The sequence below is a fragment of the Carcharodon carcharias genome, chromosome 7 (assembly GCF_017639515.1).
Source record: "Carcharodon carcharias isolate sCarCar2 chromosome 7, sCarCar2.pri, whole genome shotgun sequence".
Taxonomy (NCBI): Eukaryota; Metazoa; Chordata; class Chondrichthyes; order Lamniformes; family Lamnidae; genus Carcharodon; species Carcharodon carcharias.
In genome coordinates, this window is record NC_054473.1 from 162055242 (window position 1) to 162077504 (window position 22263).

The window sequence follows — 22263 nt, forward strand, 5'->3', positions numbered from 1 at the left end:
AAGAGCAATAAATAGCCACAATCTAAATGCAAAGCTGTTAAGATATATACAGTATTTGTTTCTTTGTGTAGTCTCTCCCTTTTCAATTGAAGGAGGTAAGCAGGTTTAACCTATCTTTATAAAGGTTCCAACTGCCTTGACTCAACTCAACTTGTTGAACAAAGTTCAGCTCATGAAATATCCCCTGAAAATTTTGCTGTAACTTCTTGAATTTAAATAGCTGACAGCCACATTCGAAAGTGCCTACCAGCCATACAGATAACTGAGCAGATCACATAGCATGGAGTGGGTCGGCTCCTCCTTCAAACTTTAGAGACAAGCATCACTCAGCATCAGAATCAGGAAGAGCAGCGGACATAATTTTGACTGCAATTATTCTTAAAGTGCTTACCTCTGATGTTAAAGTTAAAGCAACACCTGCAAGAACTTCATTTTCATTTAGTTTATGTTGCAGTGTATAATAGTAGAGATAGCAGTTATACATTTGATTTGAAAATGTATAGACAGTGAGCAAATGCTGTTACAAGATGTTTTCAGTGAAAAGTTGTGCCACAAACTGGTAGGTTGTGAGTCCTACCCTTAAATATCTGGTGACTATTGAGCATTGCTTATGCCTTCACCTGATGAAGACATTCTACTCAAAGTCAACTCAGTGACAATTGGCAGAGTGCTGCAGCTTAGCAAGGGGGAAGAAGGAAGAACGGAAAAGGATACTCCATCATCTTACAACTTTTCTTTTGTTTGTGGGCTTAACAATACTAGCCTGAGGAAAGTTCCATAGTGACAAATTAAAGAACTTAGAAATACATGAAGACTGATAAACCATTTAAGGAATTTAATTGTCTTCTGTTTCTCTCCTCAGATCACACAGACAGAATGGTGGGGTTGCACGAGAGCCTGCCATTAATGGAGATAACACAGCAAATGGGGCGCTTGATAGTGCTAAAAGTAAACAGAAAAATGCATCCAGGATACCTTCATACTCAGCAAGTTCTAGTGGCATAGGCAAGTACTAATAAGGTTAATTGAGTTAAGACATATTTCATGTCATCTGCCCTTTATTCTTGAAATCTTTCTTGAAAGTGGAATAGGCTTCTTACAGGCAAAAGGCTATATTTTTCTTATGACCAAATTTTAAACTATTTATCTATTGGTTAATTTTAGTGACTTACCCACTAAATGAATTTCTTGTTTTTCTTGAACCAAATCCATCCATTGTACTTTGCAAAAAATGTTAACATATTTATGCAATTTCTGAAGACTTGTTACAGAAAGTAGTTTTGGATGGGGTCCGAAAGAAAATCCAGAAAGTTTTTTGTTTTGAATCATCAGAAGGAAACTTTAGCATTCTGTTGAATGCTCTTTTTGAGGCTATGATGCTCATTGATATTTGCTAGAATATCATTTTGGGTGGAAAATGGGAAGCCCATTGGAAAACAATGACCAATCAGTTCTTTAAGGAGATAGGAGGTGAAGTGTAACTGTATGACTATTACCATTAGTTTACCACCTAAATGTAACTGAAAAATGTTTTCTCCTATTTTGACCAACATCTATGTGAGCTGATTCCCATTAGGCAATTAGACTTTTCCGAATGGTGTATTGGGAACAGCCCACATGTTCCTTTAGTTTACCAATATACTTCAAGTTCAAAAAAATATAATTAAACTATAATCAAGCATATTGTAGATTAATTTTTAAAATGGATGCATTAGAAACTAATGTTGGTCAACTTTATGTCCAATAATTTGATTTGCATTGATAGACCGAAAGCATTTGATTTTTACTAGACTTGATAAGGGCTTTTTATGCAAACTTTTTATTTTCTTCCAAAAATGGACTTTCTTGAAATAACATTTGAAGCCATAAACTCTGTTATGTCACTTAGGTAAGTCAAAATGCTATTTTAGATTTTGTCTACTATCTGCTATGTTGGGAAATAAAGTAGTGGACTTTATGTAAAAGAAAAAGACTTAACAGTATTAAAAGTGACCTGGGCTGTGTGGAAGATGAACTGATAGCACAAATAGAAATCAATAAGTATGATCTGATAGCCACTACACCGATATGGCTACAGGATGACATAGATTGGGACCTGAATATTGAAAGGTATGTGACATTTAGGAAGGACAAGAAGTTAGGAAAAGGTGGAGGGGTGGTTCTGTTAATTATTGATGGTGTTAGCACATTAGAAAGGGATGATCTAAGTTCAGGAAACCAGGATGTAAAAACGGTTTGTGTTGAGATGAGGAATAATAAAGGCAAGAAGTCAGTTGTTGGAGTGCTGTACAGTCCTCATAATTGTAACTACACAGTAGGACAGAGTATAAAAGAAGAGATAATGGGAACTTGCCAGAAAGGTACAGAAATAATCATGGGGGATTTTAATCTACATATAGACTAGAAAAATTAGATGGGCAAAGGTAGTGTAGATGAAGAGTTCATAGAATGTTTTCGGGATAGCTTCTTAGAACAGCACGTTCTGCAGCCAACCTGAGAGCAGGGTATACTAGACCTGGTATTGAGCAACGAGATAGGATTAGTTGATAACCTCCTAGGGAAGGCATCCTGAGGTAGCAGCGATCATAATATGATTGAATTTTACATTCATTTTGAGGGAGAAATTAGTGCATCCAAGACCAGTATTTTAAACTTAGATAAGGACTATTATGAGGGCATGAAAGCAGAGCTATCTAAAGTGAACTGGCAAATGAGGTTAAGGGATATGTCAGTAGTAGTTCAGTGGCAGACATTTAAAGGGATATTTCAGAATACACAGAATATATACATTCCAATGAGAGAGGAAAATTCCAAGGAGAGGGCCCACCATCCGTGGTTAACTAGAAAAGTTAAAGATAGTATCAAACTTAAAGAAAAAGCATATAATTACACAAAAACGAGTGACAGGTCAGAAGATTGGAAAGAATAGAAAGAACAGCAAAAATTGACAAAAAGGAGAGAAAAATTAAAGTAGGAGAGAATGCTAGTTAGTAATATAAAGAACGGATAGTAAGAGCTTCTATAGATATTTAATTAAAAAAGGAGTTAACAGAGTGTGTGTTGGTCCTATAGAGAGAGTGTCTGGGAAATTGATAATGGAAAGTAAGGAGGTGGTGGGTGAATTAAACAGGTATTTTGCTTCAGTCTTCACTTTAGAGGACACAAGTAATATCCTGGAAATAGCTGTAAATCAGGAAACGGAAGGGAGAGAGGAACTCCAGAAAATTACAATCACCATGGAAGTGGTATTGAGCGTATGGCTCGGGCTTCAGGTGACAAATCCCCAGGGACAGATGGACCTTACCCTAAGGCCTTTAAAGAAGTGACTAGTGAGATGGTTGATGCACTGGTTTTAATTTTCCAAAATTCAGGGAAGTTTCCATTAGATTGGAAAATAGCAAATATAACTCCTTTATTCACAAAGGGAGGGGGACAGAAAGCAGAAAACTATAGGCCAGTTAGCATCTGTCATAGGGAAAATTTTATAAGCTAATATTAAAGATATTATAGCAGGGCACCTAGAAAAATACAAGGCAATCAGGCAGAGTCAACATGGTTTTGTAAAAGGAAAATCATGTTTAACCAATTTGTTGGAGTTCTTTGAAGGAGTCACCTGTGCTGTGGATAAGGGGGGAACCGGTGAATATACCATACTTAGATTTCCAGAAGGAATTTGATAAAATGCCACATCAAAGGTTACTGCAGAATATAAAAGCTCATGGTCCAATGGGTAACTTTTTGGCATGGATAGAAGATTGGTTAACTAACAGAAAGCAGAGAGTTGGCATAAATGGGTCTTTTTCCAGCTGACAGGTTGTGACAAGTGGTGTGCCACAGGGATCAGTGCTGGGGCTTCAACATTTTACAATTTATGTAAATGACTTGGATAAAGGAATCGAAGGAATGGTGGCTAAATTTGCTGATGACACAAAGATTGATAGGAATGTAAATTGTGAAGAGGATGTAAGGAGGCTACAAAGTGACATAGGTTAAGTGAGTGGGCAAAGATCTGGCAAAGGACTATAATGTGGGCAAATGTGAAATCATTCATTTTGACAGTAAAAATAAAAACAGAGTTTATTATCTAAATGGTGAGAGAGTACAGAGCTCTGAGATTCAGAGGGATCTGGTATCCTAGTGCATGAATCACAAAAGGTTAGTATGCAGGTACAGCAAGTAATTAGGAAAGCTAATAGAGTGTTGCCATTTATTGTTAGGGGAATTGATTACAAAAGTAGAGAGGTTAAGCTTCAGTTATAGAGGGCACTGGTGAAACCACATCTATTTAAAGAAAGATGTACATGTGTTGGAAGCAGTTCAGAGAAGGTTTACCAAACTAATACCAGGAATGGGTGGGTTGTCTTATGAGGAAAGGCTGGACAGGTTAGGCTTGTGTCCACTGGAATTTAAAAGATAAGAGGCGACTTAATTGAAACCTTTAAGATCCTGATGAGTCTTGACAGGGTGGATGTGGAGAGGATGTTTCGTCTTGTGGGAGAATCTAGAACTAGGGGCCATAGTTTAAAAATAAGGGGTCGCTTATTTAAGACAGAGATGAGGAGAATTTTTTTTTCTGAAGGTTGAGAGTCTTTAGAACTCTCTTCCAGGAAAGGCAATGGAAGCAGAGCTTTTGAATATTTTTAAGGCAGAGCTAGATAGATTCTTGATTAACAAGGGATGATGAAAGGTTATCAGGGATAGGCAGGGATGTGGGGTTGAGGTTGCATTCAGATCAGCCATGATTTTATTGAATGGCGGAACAGCCTTGAAGGGCTGAGTGGCCCATTCCTACTCCTGCTCCTGATTCATATGTTCGTATGTCCCCAGAGCATTAGATTACTTGTCCAGTAATATCACCACTACACCTCTGTCTCCCCCCGTTTATCATACATTACCTCCAGCAGTTCAGTCTAAGGTATCTTTTTTGAACAATCATCCAATGTGAGTTTATTTTCATATAATTTCAGCAAATGGAGAGACTGCTTCAAATGAAAGTGACAATGACAACTGCAGTAATGACTTAAACCCAGCCGCTCCACCAGCTGTAACACTTCCCTCAGCTTCAGACACCAGCCCTTCGACCGCTGGCACCGTAAGTTCCACCAATTCATCTGCAGTCGGAGAGACATCAGAAGAAGCTCCTAACTTGACAGAACAGCCTCAGACATCAGCCCAAAACCTGGAAGCACTGCCTCCTGGGTAAGGATGTAGGAAAGTTTTTTTTACTAAGCCAGCTTTCACACTTTACCATTCACTGGGAAATAAACAACCTGTCTATTAATAGGCTTGGTCAGTGAATGGAAAAATGTCAGCAGTCATGTTATACTTAGCCAATGGGTGATAAAAGTACTGCAGTATTACTCAGAGGATATGAGGAATTTTAACCAGTTAGATGGTGAATACTGCATTGTACTGTAACAGAGCAGTATGTCTCCTGAGTGAACAGTTTGAAGCAACAGTTCTTTCCCTTTGCTAATTTGGTGCTTCACTTTTTTAATACATTAAACTTTTGAAAAATTGATTCTCGGGATGTGAGTTTCACCTGCAAGTCCGTCACTTATTACCCATCCCTAGTTGTTCTGAGAGGGTAGTCGTGGTTTTCTCGAACTGCTGCTGTGTAAGGATTTAATAAAACTGAGTGACTTGCTGAGTCACTTTTAAGGAGAGTTGAGAATCGACCACATTGGTGTGAGATTAGAGTCACCTGTAAACCAGACTAGGTAAGGATGCAGGTCCCTTTCCCTGAAGGATATTTGTGAAAAAACAGCTTCATGGTCTTTTACTGATACCCAGTTTTTACTTACAGATATAAAACATTGATTTGTAAAAGTTCCTCAAATTATTACCAGCAATATTCCAGAGCGGAAAAGTGTATATTTTTTAATTCCAATCTTTTACTTTTTGTTATTCCATAAATTTAAACTGTTCCCTTTAGCTAGAAAGGCGGAGTGGTCTGGGTTTCAGACTTCACAGTAGCTTGTATAAAGAAGTCTTTTATAAGCGCACAAGTGGTAAAAAGGTAGTCGAAAGAAGTGTGAGGCCGATTTGGAATCATAAAGGAGATCTTGTTATGGAGGCTGAGGGCAGGACTGACGTACTAAACAAGTCCTTTGCATCTGCCTTCACTAGGAAAGATGTGCTGCAAATGTCACAGTAAAGGAGCAGGCAGAAAGGAGAAATTTGATAAGATTAAAAAAGGTAAAAAGATGCTTAAAAAGGTTAGCAGACCTCGAAATAGAAATGTCATTTGGTATGGATAGGATGTATCCTAGGTTGCTGAGGGATGTAAGGGTGGAAATTGAAGATGCTTACACAATCTTACACTCCCACATCTAAGGAAGAATGTTTCAGTGGATTTTTTAAAAATTCATTCACGAAGCTGGGCCAGCATTTATTGCCCATCCCTAGTTGCCCTTGAGAAGATGGTGGTGAGCTGCCTTCTTGAACCGCTGCAGTCCATGTGGTGTGGAAACACCCACAGTGCTGTTAGGGTGGGGTTCCAGGATTTTGACCCAGCGACAGTGAAGGAATGGCAACATATTTCCAAGTCAGGATTGTGAATGACTTGAAGGGGAACTTCTAGGTGGTGCTTTTCCCATCTATCTGCTGCCCTTGTCCTCCTAGATGGTAGTGGTCATGGGTTTGGAAGGTACTGTTGAAGGAGCCTCGGTGAATTCCTGCAGTGCATCTTGTAGATGGTGCACACTGCTGCTATTGTGCATCAGTGGTGGAGGCAGTGAATGTTTGTGGATGTGGTGCCAATCAAGCGGGCTGCTTTGTCCTGGGGAGTGTCAGGCTTCTTGACTGCTGCAAAAGCTGCACTCATCCAGGCAAGTGACGAGTATTCCATCACACTCCTGACATGTGCCTTGTAGATGGTGGACAGGTTTTGATGAATCAGGAGGTGGGTTACTCGACAAACTATCCCTGGCCTCTGACCTGCTCTTGTAGCCGCAGTATTTATATGGCTAGGCCAGTTCAGTTTCTGGTCAATGGTAACCCCCAGGATGTTGATAGTGGGGGATTCAGTGATGGTAATGCCATTGAAAATCAAGGGACAATGGTTGGATTCTGTCTTGTTGGAAATGGTCATTGGCCTGACTCTCGTGTGGTGTAAATGTTACTTGCCACTTGTCAGCCCAAGTCTGGACGTTGTCCAGGTCTTGCTGCATTTCAACATTGACTGCTTCAGTATCTGAGGAGCCGTGATTGGTGCTGAACATTGTGCAATCATCAGCGAACATCCCCACTTCTGACCTTATGATGGAAGGAAGGTCATTGATGAAGCAGCTGAAGATGGTTGAGCTGAGGACGCTACCCTGAGGAACTCCTGCAGTGATGTCCTGGAGCTGAGATGACTGACCTCCAACAACCACAGCCATCTTCCTGCTAGGTATGACTCCAACCAGCGGAGAGTCTTCACCCTGATTCTCATTGACTTCAGTTTTGGCTCGGGGTCCTTGATGCCACACTCGTTCAACCACTGCCTTGATGTTAAGGGCAGTGACTCTCACCTCAGCTCGGGAGTTCAGCTCTTTTGTCCATGTTTGAACCAAGTCTGTAATGAGGTCAGGAGCTGAGTAGCCCTAGCGGAACCCAAATTGAGCATCAATGAACAAGTTATTGCTAAGCAAGTGCTGCTTGATAGCATTGTTGATGATTCCTTCCATTACTTTATTGATGATGGAGAGTAGACTGATGGGGTAGTAATTGGCCGGTTTGGATTTGTCCTGCTTTTTTTGTACAGGACACACCTGGGCAATTTCCACACGGCCGGGTAGATGCCAGTGTTGTATCTGTACTGGAACAGCTTGGCTAGGGGCCAGGCAAGTTCTGGAGCACAAATCTTCAGTGCTATTGCTGGAATATTGCCAGGGCCCATAGCCTTTGCAGTATCCAGTGCCTTGAGCCATTTCCTGATATCACATGGAGTGAATCGAATTGGCTGAAGACTGACATCTGTGATGCTGGGGACCTCCGGAGGAGTCCGAGATGGTTTATCCACCCGGTACTTCTGGCTGAAGATTCTAGCAAACGCTTTAGCCTTATCTTTTGCACTGCTGCGCTGGGCTTCCCTACCATTGAGGATGGGGATTTTTGTGGAGACTCCTCCTTTAGTGAGCTGTTTAATTGTCCACCATCATTCACGACTGAACGTGGCAGGACTGCAGAACTTAGATCTGATCCATTGGTTGTGGGATCACTTAGCTCTGTCTCTCTTTTGCTGCTTATGCTGTTTGGCACGCAAGTAGTCCTGTGTTATAGCTTCACCAGGTTGACTCCTCATTTTTAGCTATGCCTGGTGCTGTTCCTGGCATGCCCTCCTGCACTCTTCATGGAACCAGGGTTGATCCCCTGGCTTGATGGTAATGGCAGAGTGGGGGATATGCCCGGCCATGAGGTTACAGATTGCGTTAGAGTGAAATTCTGCTGCTACTGATGGCCCACAGCGCTTCATGGATGCCCATTCTTGAGTTGCCAGATTTGTTCGAAATCTATCCCATTTAGTACAGTGGTTGTGCCACACAACACGATGAAGGGTAACCTCCATGTGAAGGCAGGACTTCGTCTCCATGATGACTGTGCGGTGGTCACCCCTACTGATACTGTCATGGACAGATGCATTTGCAGCAGGCAGGTTGGTGATGATGAGGTCAAGTATGTTTTTCCCTCTTGGTTCCTTCACCATCTGCTGCAGACCCAGTCTAGCAGCTATGTCCTTTAGCACTCGGCCAGCTCAGTCTGCAGTAGTGCTACTGAGCCACTTTTGGTGATGGACATTGAAGTCCCCCACCCAGAGTACATTCTGTACCCTTGCCACCCTCAGTGCTTCCTCCAAGTGGTGTTCAACATGGAGAAGCACTGATTGATCAGCTGAGGGGGGATGGTATGTGATAATCAGCAGGAGTGCTGCTTGCATTTGTATCAATGAGTGCGAGTTAATCACACATCACGATTCCAAAGGCTCTCCACTTCAGCCCCCAGTATTATTGCTGCAAGTCAGTTTAGCAAAATGGTGCCAATTGTTCAGTTTTAACCTTGACCATATGACAAACCCAATTTTTTTGTCTCCTCTTCATTGGAGAGACCAAATGCAGACTGGGTGACCGCTTTGCAGAACACCTCCGGTCTGTCCGCAAGCATGACCCAGACCTTCCTGTTGCTTGCCATTTCAACACACCACCCTGCTCTCATGCCCACATGTCCATTCTTGGCCTGCTGCATTGTTCCAGTGAAGCTCAACGCGAACTGGAGGAACAGCGCCTCATCTTCTGATTAGGCACTTTACAGCCTTCCGGACTTAACATTGAGTTCAACAACTTCAGATCATGAACTCTCTCCTCTATCCTCACCCCTTTTTGATCCCCTTTTTTCAAATATTTATTTTAAAATTTTTATATATACATTTTTCCCCCAACTATTTCTATTATTATTTTTAACTGTATTTCCATTTATTATTTTATCCCCACCTTTTAGCCTATTTTGAGCTTTGTCCCCCTTCCCCCACCCCACCCCCACTAGGGCCATCTGTCACTTGCTCACCCTGCTTTCTACTCTTAATGTCACCATTAGCACCTCCCTTAGCCAGTATCACAACCATCAACACCCCTTCAACCTTTTGTTTATGACATCTTTTGCAATCTCTCCTTTGTCTCCACCTATCTCTATCCAGCTTCATCAGATCCACCCCCTCTTACACAGTATATATTTCACCACATTTCTATTTCTTTTTAGTTCTGAAGAAGAGTCATCTGGTCTCAAAACGTTAACTCTGTCTTTCTCTCCACAGATGCTGTCAGACCTGCTGAGTTTTTCCAGCAATTTTTGTTTTTGTTTCAGATTTCCAGCATCCACAGCATTTTACTTTTATCCTAATTTTTTGTAGCTAGTTTCTCTTTCATTGTTGCATTCTAATGCATTACAAAGCGTGATTTATTTTTCTTGAAAATGTTCGGGTATAGTAACAAAGCTGATAGAAAATACTTTATATTTTTCTTTTTCTTTACTCTCTGTTTCTAACTCTTGTACAGATAATTAGTGCATGAATATAAAAGCAAAGAAATGTTGTTGAATTTGTCCAATATTTTGTTGTTAAGGCCACAGAGTATTTCATGCAGTTCTGGGCACCCCAAGATAGAAAAGATATGAAGGGCATGGAAAATACCAAGATCCACTGCAGTGATATACCAGGAATAAGAGATTATAGTTATGAACAGATTTTTGAAAAAATGGTCAAGGGATTTCTAATGGAAGCTTTCAAATATATGACAGGTTTTGAGAAAGTAAATAGTGAAAGATTTTTTCTAGTGAATTACAAATTGGTGACAAAGAGGGATACATTTATGATTTAGTCAAGCAAGGGCTAAGTTAGAATTTTTCTTTCTGCACAGAGAACTATTACAACATGGATCATTTTACTACAAATGCCATTTGAGAAATAGTCTATAGCATCTATTAAAAGTGAACTGGGTAAGTATTTGAAAGGAAGAATGTGAGAGGTTTCAGTGAAAGGGCAGTAAAATGAGATTAGATTAGACAGCTCCAGTTGAGGAGCTACTGTAATTTTGTTAAAATTTTACTTTACACAAACCAATTTGGTTGCAAAATAAAAATCCTTGGACACTCATAATAAATTCACAGTTGTGATCAAATTTCACAAACATGAGTATAATGGGACTAAGACCTGGTAAAGATATCAAAAAGATGTGTTTGCTTTCTAGTCCCAACTAACATTTGGAGAAGGCTCCCTTCAAAGGGGAAAGCTTTACTTGTTTTGGCTTCTAAGGGTGTTCTCTGATGGGAGAATACTTCATGTCAGAAGAAAGAAATGTAGACTTGCGTTTTAACTCATCACAGGACATCCCAAAGCGCCTTACAGCCAGTTAAGTACTTTTGAAGTGTAGACACTGTTGTAATGTAGGGAACGCAGCAGTCAAATTGCAGACTGCCAGCTCCCACAACAACAGTGTGATAATAACCAGATAATCTGTTTTAGTAATGTTGATTGAGGGATAAATAAAGGCCAGAACATGAGAGAAAACTCCCCTGTTCTTCTTCAAAATAATGCCATGGGATCTTTTACATCCACCTGAGAGGGTGACACCTTGGTTTAACGTCTCATCTGAAAGACAGCTCATCTGGCAATGCAGCACTTGCTCATTACTGCATTGAAGTGTCAGCCTTGATTTTTGTGTTCAAGTCCTGAAGTGGGACTTGGACTCACAATCTTCTCACTAAAGTGAGGTTGCTGCCAACTGAGCCGTGGTTGACATTTATGTAAAGATTATTACAAAGACAACACCTGCAACTATCTCCTGTGACTGGTGGCCATATTGGCATAAACCTGATTCTTGTTTTTAGATTGTTGGAAAGGGAATTTTTCACTGAGTATTCCTGATAGCCACCAATTTCGCTGCAGTTTGAGAACATTCTATTGCAGTAGCAGCACATTGCATCGTGGTCATCATAGGTATTGGATCAGTTAGCTTTTTATTCATTTTCTGATGGAACTACACAATATCAATGTTTCTTGTGTGCATGCGAGGTCACATTTCGCAACCATTGTATACCTGTGCTCCTCCCTTGCCGTTAGTTCACATGGAGAGCAGTGGTACAATTTCAAAGTTGATGCACGACTTTGATCTGTGGATCCCTCTCCATACGCAGTTTACAAGAGAGAAATTATCTATCTTGTTAACCCAGGCCTTGCCAACAAAACATTGAGAAAGGTCATGGGGGATAAAAACAAAAAACTGCAGATGCTGGAAATCCAATACAAAAACAGAATTACCTGGAAAAACTCAGCAGGTCTGGCAGCATCGGCGGAGAAGAAAAGAGTTGACGTTTCGAGTCCTCATGATCCTTCAGTTCCAGTTCTGCTGAAGGGTCATGAGGACTCGAAATGTCAGCTCTTCTCTTCTCCGCCGATGCTGCCAGACCTGCTGAATTTTTCCAGGGTCATGGGGGATGCTGTCGTGCAGTAGGTACAATGTGCCAAATAGACTAGAACGTTGTGGTGTTGCAGTAGCTAGAAAATATATCAATTATGTCCAGGAAAAAGAGGCAATAAGAACAAATTAGTGACTACATTCTTCAAGTACTTCTCAGACAATTTCTTTTTCTAAAACTAGAAGAAAATAACTTTCTTTAAAGCCAATTCTTATGGTGGATCTTAACTGTAAAAATTTTAGTTGTTTTTATGGGGAAAAAAATCTGAGATTGTTTGACAAGGAATGCACAACAATCATTGTTATGTGTCTTGTAAAAACTGGTATTTGTCTTGGGCTTTTTAGCAATTCACTGCAATTTTAGAGCTATGTTGAGTTCAAAAGGGAGCTTATAGTATATCTGTCAGAAAATTCTAAATTATTAAGACACAAAACTGTTTATTTAATTATGAAATCAATACTCTAAAGCTGGGGTAGGATTTGCACAGTAGTTACAGATCAATGCTGTTTAAAAATCAGTGTCTCTTGATGTGGTGTGTGTATATGTGTTACTGTTTCCTTGGTTGTCGACTTCCTGGCGGACATTGCAAACCTAATTTCTACAATTAGCCTCAAACAGATCTTTATTCGTTCACCTCTAGAACTGATGCTGCCTTCAACGTTATAAAGCCGAGCAAGTGGTTCTTTATTTTCCGTTTATGTAAAATGTGATTCTAATCTGTGTTAGTCTTCATTTACTAGACATCTCGGTTGTGAGGTTTTGTATGGGTTTGCGTACTTTTATGAATGAATGTTTCTAAAGGTAACTTGACTTGATGAACTTTCTGCCTTCGTCTTGTACAGATAAAAGCTGATGAAGCATCCAGTTTTCCTATTTCAGATTTTTAAGCCTGAAGTTATAAAGGTTCACAATAATGCACCCAAGTAAAGGTATCAATTAAATTAAACTTATCCAAAACTGTTGCCTGTATTCTGGCTCTCACCAACTTCTGTTCACTCATTAGCTCTGTGCTTATTGAGCTACAATGGCTTCTGGTCCACCAATGCCTCAATTTTAATATTCTTATCCTGTGTTCAAACCCCTCCATGCTTCCACCCCTCCCTATCTCTATAGCGTACTTCAACACTATAACCTGAGTTCTGTGCTCTTGCAGCTCTGTATCCTCACTTTCTACGTCCATCATTGGCAGCCATACCCTCATGTGTCTTTGTTCAGAGCTCTGGAGTTTACTTCTTAAACCTCCCTGCCAACTATTTTTATCTCATTCTTTAAAATGCTTCTTGAAGCTGATCTTTTTGACCAAACTTTGGACACCTGTCCTAGTTTCTCATCTTTTAGCTTATTGATAGTTATTGCCTGATTGTACTCCTGTGTAGCACCTTGGGATGTTTTACTACATTAAAGGTCCTATATAAATGCAAGTTGTTGGTGTTAACAATGATGCATGCTATGCACTTGTATCATAGACAATGGTCATTATTCTGAGGATCCCTATAGAAGAAATAAATTCAATGTATCTACTGTAGATTTGGACATATAAGTTGACCTGGAGTATAAAATGATTCAATTTTTTGGTGCCAAAAATAATGCTTTTGCATATGCTTGGCATATGCATCAGCCCCCTTTTCAACTATGAATTGCTATACTCGCATTAGCAGTTGGCCTCAATTTTTTGTCTGAAAAATACATGTTTTACTCGGCTTAACTGTAAGTCAGCGCATGGAATCAAGCTGGAGATACGAGGTGTGTTGCGAAGAAGATGCATAGGAGTTTAAGACACGGCCACACAGAACATGACATGGTGAGTACCATATAGAAATGGGTCCTCCAGTAAAAAGAATGAAGTACGAAACTGCTTCCGAGCTTAAAATCATAAAAGTTGCTAACTCATCAAATAACTGCTGCAGCGAGGGGATTCAATGTTAGTGAAAAGCTGGAGCAAGAATGGAAGAAAAGGCATCTCATCCTGGAGAAGGTGTCCAAGACCAAATGCAGCATCACAACATGGACTAGCAACTGGCCTGCTCTTGAGGAGCATATATTGGAATGGGCCCTCGAAAATTCGCAGAATGGTTACATTGTCACCAGAAATGTAATGAGTGTACAGTTAAATGGGCCAAATCAAATCCCAAGTTCAGCAAAGATTTCAGAGCAACAGCTTTGTTGAATGAAGCAGTCTGCAATAGAAGGTTAAGATTGCTCAGAGACTACAAAGATACCTCGATGCCAAAATTACCAGTTTTCAGCAGTGCATCATCAGACAGTGCAAAAACATGAGTACCCATTAAGTCAAATTGGCAACATGGATGAAGTGCCCATGAATTTTGATATGTCCAGCAGCTAAACTGTGGAATGGAAAGGTTTGTAAACAGCCCTAGTGATTCTTCCGCCGATGCTGCCAGACCTGCTGAGTTTTTCCAGGTAATTCTGTTTTTGTTCTAGTGAAAATCAAGTTCCCTGTAAGAATTTTTGTGCATATCCATGATAGTGGTTGAATAGATGGGGTGAAGTTATGGATCAATAATGTGTGGAATTAGCATCCCCAGTGGTCTATGTAAAGAATGCAACTTAATAACGTGGGACCTGTTCAGACCTCATAAAGCCGAAAAGATCAAAAGGTGTCTGTGAAGAAATAACACCTGTATTGCAGTTATACCAGGGTGTCTAATGTCTGTGGTTTAACTTTTGAGTGTGTACCTAAACAAGCCATTCAAGGATCATGTTCGTGCCAAATGGAATAGGTGAATGATTGATGGAGCAAAAACTTTGACATAATGCAAATATATGTGCTGCCACAGTTGAGGTTTTATGTGGTTTCATGATCAAATCATGGGATGCTATTAGTGCACAAAGTATCATCAGACTGTTCAAATAAGGCAGAATATCCAATTCATGGATGGAGAGGAAAATGATCCTGAAAGCGAAAGTGGAGAATTTGATCCAGAATGGGATCCTTATGATGATGCCATAGCCAAAATGAATCAAACAATTCGATGAATTCTACATCAGATGCTGAAGCAATGAATTTGACAGTTTTAAAACATAGAAACCAGGAGCATGAGTAGGCCATTCCACTATCTCAACGCCATATTCCCGCTTTCTCTCCATACCCTTTGATGCCCCTAATATCCAAAAAATGATCAATTTCTTTCTTGAATATACTCAGTGACTCAGCCTGCACATCCTTCTGTGACAGAGAATTCCACAGGTTGACCACCCTCTGAGTGAAGAAATATTTCCTCATCTCAGTCCTAAATGGCCTACCCCGTATCCTGAGACTGTGGCCCCTGGTTCTAGACTCCCAAGCCAGGGGAAACATCTCCCCTGCATCTAGTCTGCCTAGCCTTGTTGGAATTTTATACTTTTCAATTAGATCCCCTCTCATTCTTCTAAACTCTAGTGAATACAGGCCCAGTTGAACCAATCTCTCCTCATATGACAGTCCTGCCATCCCCAGTATCAGCCTAGTAAAACTTCGCTGCACTCCCTCTATGGCAAGTATATCCTTTCTTAGGTAGGAAGACCAAAACTGCAAGCAATATTCCAAGTGTGATCTCACCAAGGCCTTGTATAACTGCAGTAAGACATCCCTACTACTGAACTCAAATCCTCTTGCAATAAAGGCCAACACACCATTTGCCTTCCTAATTGCTTGTTGCACCTGCCTGTTTACTTTCATTGACTGGTGTACAAGGACAACCAGATCTCTTTGTACATCCACATTTCCCAATATATCACCATTTAAATAATAATCTGCCTTTTTGTTTTTCACACCAAAGTGTATAACTTCACATTTATCCACGTTTTACTGCATCTGCCATGTGTTTGTCCACACAACTTGTCTAAATCGCCCTGAAGCCTCCTTGCATCGTCCTCACAACTCTCAATCCCACCCAGTTTTGTGTCAGCAAACTTAGAAATATTGCATTTGGTTTCTTCATCCAAATCATTTATATATATCGTGAATAGCTGGGGCCCAAGCACTGATTCCTGCGGTAAACCACTAGTCACCAACTGCTACCTGGGAAAAGACCCATTTATTCCGACTCTCTATTTCTGATCTGTCAACCAATTCTCAATCCATGCCATTATATTACACCCAGTCCCATGTGCTTTAATTTTGCCCACTAGCCCCTTATGTGGGACCTTATCAAAAGCCTTCTTGAAATCCAATTACACCACATCTACTGTTTCTCCCTCATCTATTCTATTAGTTACATCCTCAAAAAAGCTCCAGTTGATGAATTAAGTATGATTTCCTTTCCATAACCCATGCTGTCTTTGTTCAGGTTCCTATCCCCCTGCCATTCTAGTTTAAACCCTCCCCGACAGCACTAGCAAACACATTGGTCCCATTCCTGCCCAGACACGACCCATCCTGTTTGTACTGGTCCCACCTTCCCCAGAACTGGTCCCAATGTCTCAGGAATTTGAATCCCTCCCCTCTATACCATTTCTTCAGTCACGTATTCATCTGATATATCCTGTTATTTCTCCTCTTGCTAGCACGTGGCATTGGTAGTAATCCTGAGATTGAGGTCCTACTTTTTAATTTATGGCCTAATCCCTATATTCAGCTTGTAGGACCTCGTCCCCTTTTTCTTACCTATGTCGTTGGGACCAAATGTACCACGACCACTGGCTGTTCGCCCTCCCCCTTCAGAATGCCCTGCAGCCTCTCCGAAACAACCTTGACCCTGGCACCAGGGAGGCAACATACCATCCTGGAGTCTCTTTTGCAGCTGCAGAAACCCCTGTCTGTTCTCCTTACTATTGAATCCCCTGTCACTATAGCCCTGCCACTCTTCTTCCTCCCCTCTTGTGCAGCAGAGCCACCCATGGTGCCATAGACTAGGCTCCTGCTGCTTTCCCCTGAGAAGTCATCCCCAATGGTATCCAAAATGGTATTTCTGTTAGAGAGGGGGACAGCCACAGGGGACTCCTGCACTACTTGCCTCCCTCTATGCTGCCTGGTGGTCACCCATCCCCTTTATGTCTGTTCATTCTTTACATGCGGTGTGACCACCTCACTGAACATGCTGTCCATGACAATCTCAGCATCGCGGATGCTCCACAGTGAATTCACCCGCAGCTCCAGCTCCGTAATGTGTTTAGTCAGTAACTGCAGCTGGACACACTTCATGCACACATGGTCGCCAGGGACATTGGAAGTGTCCCTGACTTCCCACATAGAGCAGGAGGAGCATATCATGGGTCCGTGCCCTGCTGCCATGACTTCCCTTTAGATTAAGCTCATTAGTTACTCCCTTTAAAGAATACTAACTATGCTAGGGGCCTAATTCCACTCCAAACATTCCCTCTGCAGTCCAGAGTCCTCACCTTATTTTGTTTTAGCTAATGGGCTGCAGTAGTTTAATTAGTAGAAAAAGTACAAGTAGGAGTACTCACCTGACCCTACTTACCAATCAGCTGCCTCCCCTGCATCGCATCACTTTTTGAATCATGATGTCACTTCGAACTCCACTGCCTGAAGGCCCTGAGGGTATGCCTCTCTTTGGTCTCGGCCTCTGTTTTGTGTGCCCTTTTATACTGCTCTCGCTGGCCTCTCCTCTCCGGTCCAAAACTCACCTTTCTCCAACCTAACAGTAACTTTTGGTTAATTGCTAAATTAAAGAAAGACGAGACTTTAGATAGGATTTAACCCTTAAACTCCTTCAGTCGTCAATCTCCAACTGAAACTCTCCACTGCAGCCAAACATAGCACTCCTTTCATGGTGGTTTAAGCTACCTTTGTAGAATTAATTTATTCAATAAGCTTTGACACATTAATTTAATATGAACTACTGATTGTTATTTTTTTTTCACATTTCAAAATGGCGACCACTCGTACACACACACACTGGCAGTTCACATTGTCCATACGGTGTACAAGTTGACCCCTTTTTGGCAGGATTTTTAGAGGCTTCAAAGGTTGACTTAAATGCTGTGATTTACAGTAATCGATGAACTTTTAGATGTGATTTTTCTCGCAGAGTTGCTGTGAATGGCAGCCCGACTGTGCCAGCAGCAGTTTAAGCTTAAGAGGCACTGGGACCTGGCTAAAAATTGATTTTTTTGCCTGTGCCTTGACTGGACCATCTTTCTGTGTGTACCCTTTCCTTCTGAATCAGCTTTTTATTTGGCGTTTTCCATCTGTTGCTCCTGTGCTGTGAAATCAATCCTGAAAGTTGAACAAGATAATTCTATAAGTGCCAAAAGCCTCAGGTAATATCAACACAAAGCAATCTTGTTATGTAAATACAAAATACATGGGAGTAATTTGAAGGCCCATTCATACAAAAACATGTTTTTGTGTCAGCTGTGGCACAGTGGTGGTGCACTCACCTCCGAATCAGAATGTTGTGGGTTCAAATCCTACTCCAGAGACTTAAACACAAGAATCTTGGCTGACTCTCCAGTACAATACTAAGATATCTTCTTTTGGATGAGACACTTAAAATGGAGCCTGAACTCTCAGTTGGGCGTCAAAGTTACCATGGCACTATTTTGAAGAGGAATGGGTGTTATCCCCAGTGTCCTGGCCAATATTTACCCTCAATTGACATTACTAAAACAGATTATCTGATCATTATCACGTCGCTTTCTGTGGGAGTTTGCGCACAAATTAGCTGCCACAGTTTCTACATTACAACGGCAGCTACACTTCCAAAGTACTTCATTGGCTGTAAAGCACTTTGGGACATCCTGAGGTCATGAAAGGTGCAATACAAATGGAAGTCTTTTTCAATATTTCCTTATGCATGATCTGACTCGTATTTGCAAAGCTACCTTTAGATTCTTACTTATCATGTAACACAGAGTGGTGTTTAGACGAAAGGAGCTTTGCAAAGGAGAAGTCTTTGTGCTAAGGTTTCAGTGAAAATGGTGCCTTTTATGAGAAGCCTTTATATGTTGAAAGCAGACAACAGCTCATGCCATTTCTGGCTCTTGATCTCAAGCAAGGAGTCCTCAAAATCGGTTCTATTTCTATATATATTTCTTAGTTGCTGATTTGTCCTTTATGAATGCCTCAGTTGAACCTGCCTCCACCACAATCTCAGGCAGTGTATTCCAGACCGCAACCACACGCTGCACAAGAAAGCTTTTCCTCATGTTACTTTTGCTTTTTTTGCCAATTACTTTAAATCTGTGCCCTCTCGGTCTTGATCTTTTCATGAGCAGGAACGGTTTTTTCCCTATCTACAGTTTCCAGACTCCTTATGATTTTGAATACCTCTATCAAACCTCCTCTCAACCTTCTGTATGGACAATTGTCCCAACTTCTCCAATCTATCTTCATAACTGAAATTCCTCATCCCTGAAACCATTCTTGTTAACATGCGGTGCCAGAACTGGGTGCAGTACCCAGCTGAGACCGAACTAGTATCTTATACAAGTTCAGCATAACCTCCTAGCTCTTGCATTCTATGCCTCTATGAATGAAGACCAGGATACTGCATGCTTTATCAACTACTCTCTCACCATGTCCTGCCACCTTCAATGTCTTAGGCATGTATACATCCAGGTCCCTCTCCTCCTGCACCCCCTTCAAAGTTGTACCCTTTATATTGTCGCTTCATGTTCTTCCTACCAGACTGCATCACCTCACATTTCTCCACATTGAACTTCATCTGCCACTTGATCGCCCATTCCACTAACTTGTCGATGTCCTTCTGAAGTTCTACACTAGCTTCCTCACAGTTCAATCCGCAGATTTTGAAATTGTGCCCTGTACACCAAGGTCTAGGTCGTTAATGTATATCAGGAAAAGCAAGGGCCCCAACACTGACCCCTTGGAAACTCCACTACAAGCCTTCCTCCAGCCAGAAAAACATTCATTAACCACTTCTCTCTGTTCCTGTCACTCAGCTAATTTCGTATCATGTTGCTACTGTCCCTTTTATTCCATGTTCTATAACTTTGCTCACAAGTCTGCTGCGCAGCACTGTATCAAACTTATTTTGGAACTCCATGAACACCATATCAACAGCATTGCTCTCATCAACCTTCTCAGTTACCTCTTCAAAAAAACTCCAAGTTAGTAAAACACAATTGTCTCTTAAAAGTTCATGCTGGCTTTCCTTAATTAGCTCACATTTGTCCATGTGACTATTAATTTTGTCCCAAATTATTGTGTCTCAAAGTTTCCCCACCACTGAAGTTAAACTGACTGGCCAGCAGTTGCTGGGCTTATTCTTATACTTTTTTTTGAACAAGCATGTAACTTTTGTAATTCTCCAGTCCTTTTGCACCACCCCCGAGTCTAATGAAGACTGGAAATTTATGGCCAGTGCCTCTGTACTTTCATTCTCACTTCCCTTAGTATCTTCGGGTGCATCTCATCCAGTCCTGGTGCTTTATCAATTTTAAGTACAAAGAGTCTATTAGAATACATCATCATCAGTTTTAATTGCCCCCTCTTTCACCGTAACCTGTGTAGCATCTTCTTCCTTAGTAAAGGCAGATACAGTGTATTCATTTAATGCCTCAGCTATTTCCCCTGACTCCATGTGTAAATTCCTTTTTTGGTCCCTAATTAGGCCTTCTCCTTTTTATTCATTCATGGGATGAATGAAATGCTGGCTAGGCCAGCATTTATTTCCCATCCCTAATTGCCCTTGAGAAGGTGATGGTGAGCTGCATTCTTGATCAGCTGCAGTCTATACGGTGTAGGTACAACCACAGTGCTGTTAGGTAGGGAGTTCCAAGATTCTGACCCAGCGATAATGAAAGAATGGTGGTATATTTCAAGTCAGGATGGTGAGTGGCTTGGAGGGGGACTTCCAGGTGCTGGTATTCCTATGTATCAACAGCCCTTGTCCTTCTAGGTGGTAGCAGTCGTGGGTTTGGAAAGTGCTGTTTAAGGAGTCTTGGCGAGTTCCTACAGTGCATCTTGTAGATGGTACATACTGCTGACGCTATGTGTCGGTAGTGGAGGACATGAATGTTTGTTGATGGGGTGCCAATAAAGCAGGCTACTTTGTCCTAGATGGTGTCAGACTTGTGATGTGGGAACTGCACTCATCCAGATAAGTGGACAGTACTGATCACACTCCTCACTTGTGCCTTGTAGGTGGTGGAAAGGCTTTGGGAGTCAGGAAGTGAGTTACTTGCCACAGGATTCCTAGCCTCTGACCTGCTCCTGATATGACTAGTCTGTTCAGTTTCTGGTCTGTGGCAATCCCCAAGATTTATAGATGGTAATGCCATTGAATATCAAGGGGTGATGTTTATATTCTCTCTTATTGGAGTTGGTCATTGCCTGGCACTTGTGTGTCGCGAATGTTACTTGCCGCTTGTCAGCCCAAGCCTGGATATTATCCAGGTCTCGCTGCATTTGGACTTGGACTGCTTCAGTATCTGAAGAGTCACAAGTGGTGCTGAACATCATGGAATCATCAGCGAACATCCCCACTTCTGACCTTATGATGGAGGGAAGTTCATTAATGAAGCAGCTGAATATGGTTGGGCCTACGACACAACTCCTGCAGTGATGTCCTAGGACTGAGATGATTGACCTCTAACAACCACAACCATCTTCCTTTGTGCTAGGCATGACCCCAACCAGCAGAGAGTTTTCTCCATGATTTCCATTGACTCCAGTTTTGTTAGGGCTTCTTGATGCCATAATTGGTCAATGCTGCCTTGATGTCAAGGGCAGTCACTCACCTCACCTCAGGAGTTCAGCTCAGTCCATATTAGAGCCAAGGTTGTAATGAGGTCAGGAGCTGAGTGGTCCTGGCCCTGGCAGAACCCAAACTGAGCGTCAGTGAGCAAGTTATTGGTCACTCCTATCAATATTGCCATGGACAGATGCACCTGTGCTTCCCCCAAGTGGTATTCAACACGGGGGAGAACTGATTCATACCCTGCGGGATGGTGGGTAGGTGCGGTATTGTTAAGCAAGTGCCATCACTTTACTGATGATCAAGAGTAGATGAAGTGGGAATAATTGGCCAGGTTGGACTTGCCTTGCTTTTTGTGTACCTGGGCAATTTTCCACATTGCCGAGTAGATGCCAGTGTTGTAGCTGTACTGGAACAGCTTGGCTAGGGGCGCAGCAAGAGTGCAAATCTTTGCATTGAGAATGGGGATAATTGTGGAGCTTTCTTCTCCAGTGAATTGTTTAATTGTCCACCGCCATTCACAACTGGATGTGGTAGGACTGCAGAGCTTAGATCTGATTGGTTGTTTGTAGAATCACTTAGTGCTGCCTGTCACTTGCTGCTTACGCTGTTTGACACGTAAGTAGTTCTGTGTTGTAGCTTCACCAAGTTGATGCCCCATTTTTAGGTATGCATTGTGCTGCTCCTG

General features: G+C 41.5%; 1 protein-coding gene across 3 annotated transcripts in view; it reads left to right on the forward strand.

Annotated features, from left to right (window-relative positions):
• Positions 1–22263, forward strand: part of wwp2 (WW domain containing E3 ubiquitin protein ligase 2) — a 236697-nt gene that overhangs the window by 127163 nt on the left and 87271 nt on the right. For all 3 annotated transcript variants that reach the window (XM_041191193.1, XM_041191191.1, XM_041191194.1), the window contains 2 exons: positions 863–1005; positions 4968–5199. In XM_041191193.1, the coding sequence (XP_041047127.1) occupies positions 863–1005; positions 4968–5199 (375 nt within the window). The remainder of the gene's footprint in view (positions 1–862; positions 1006–4967; positions 5200–22263) is intronic.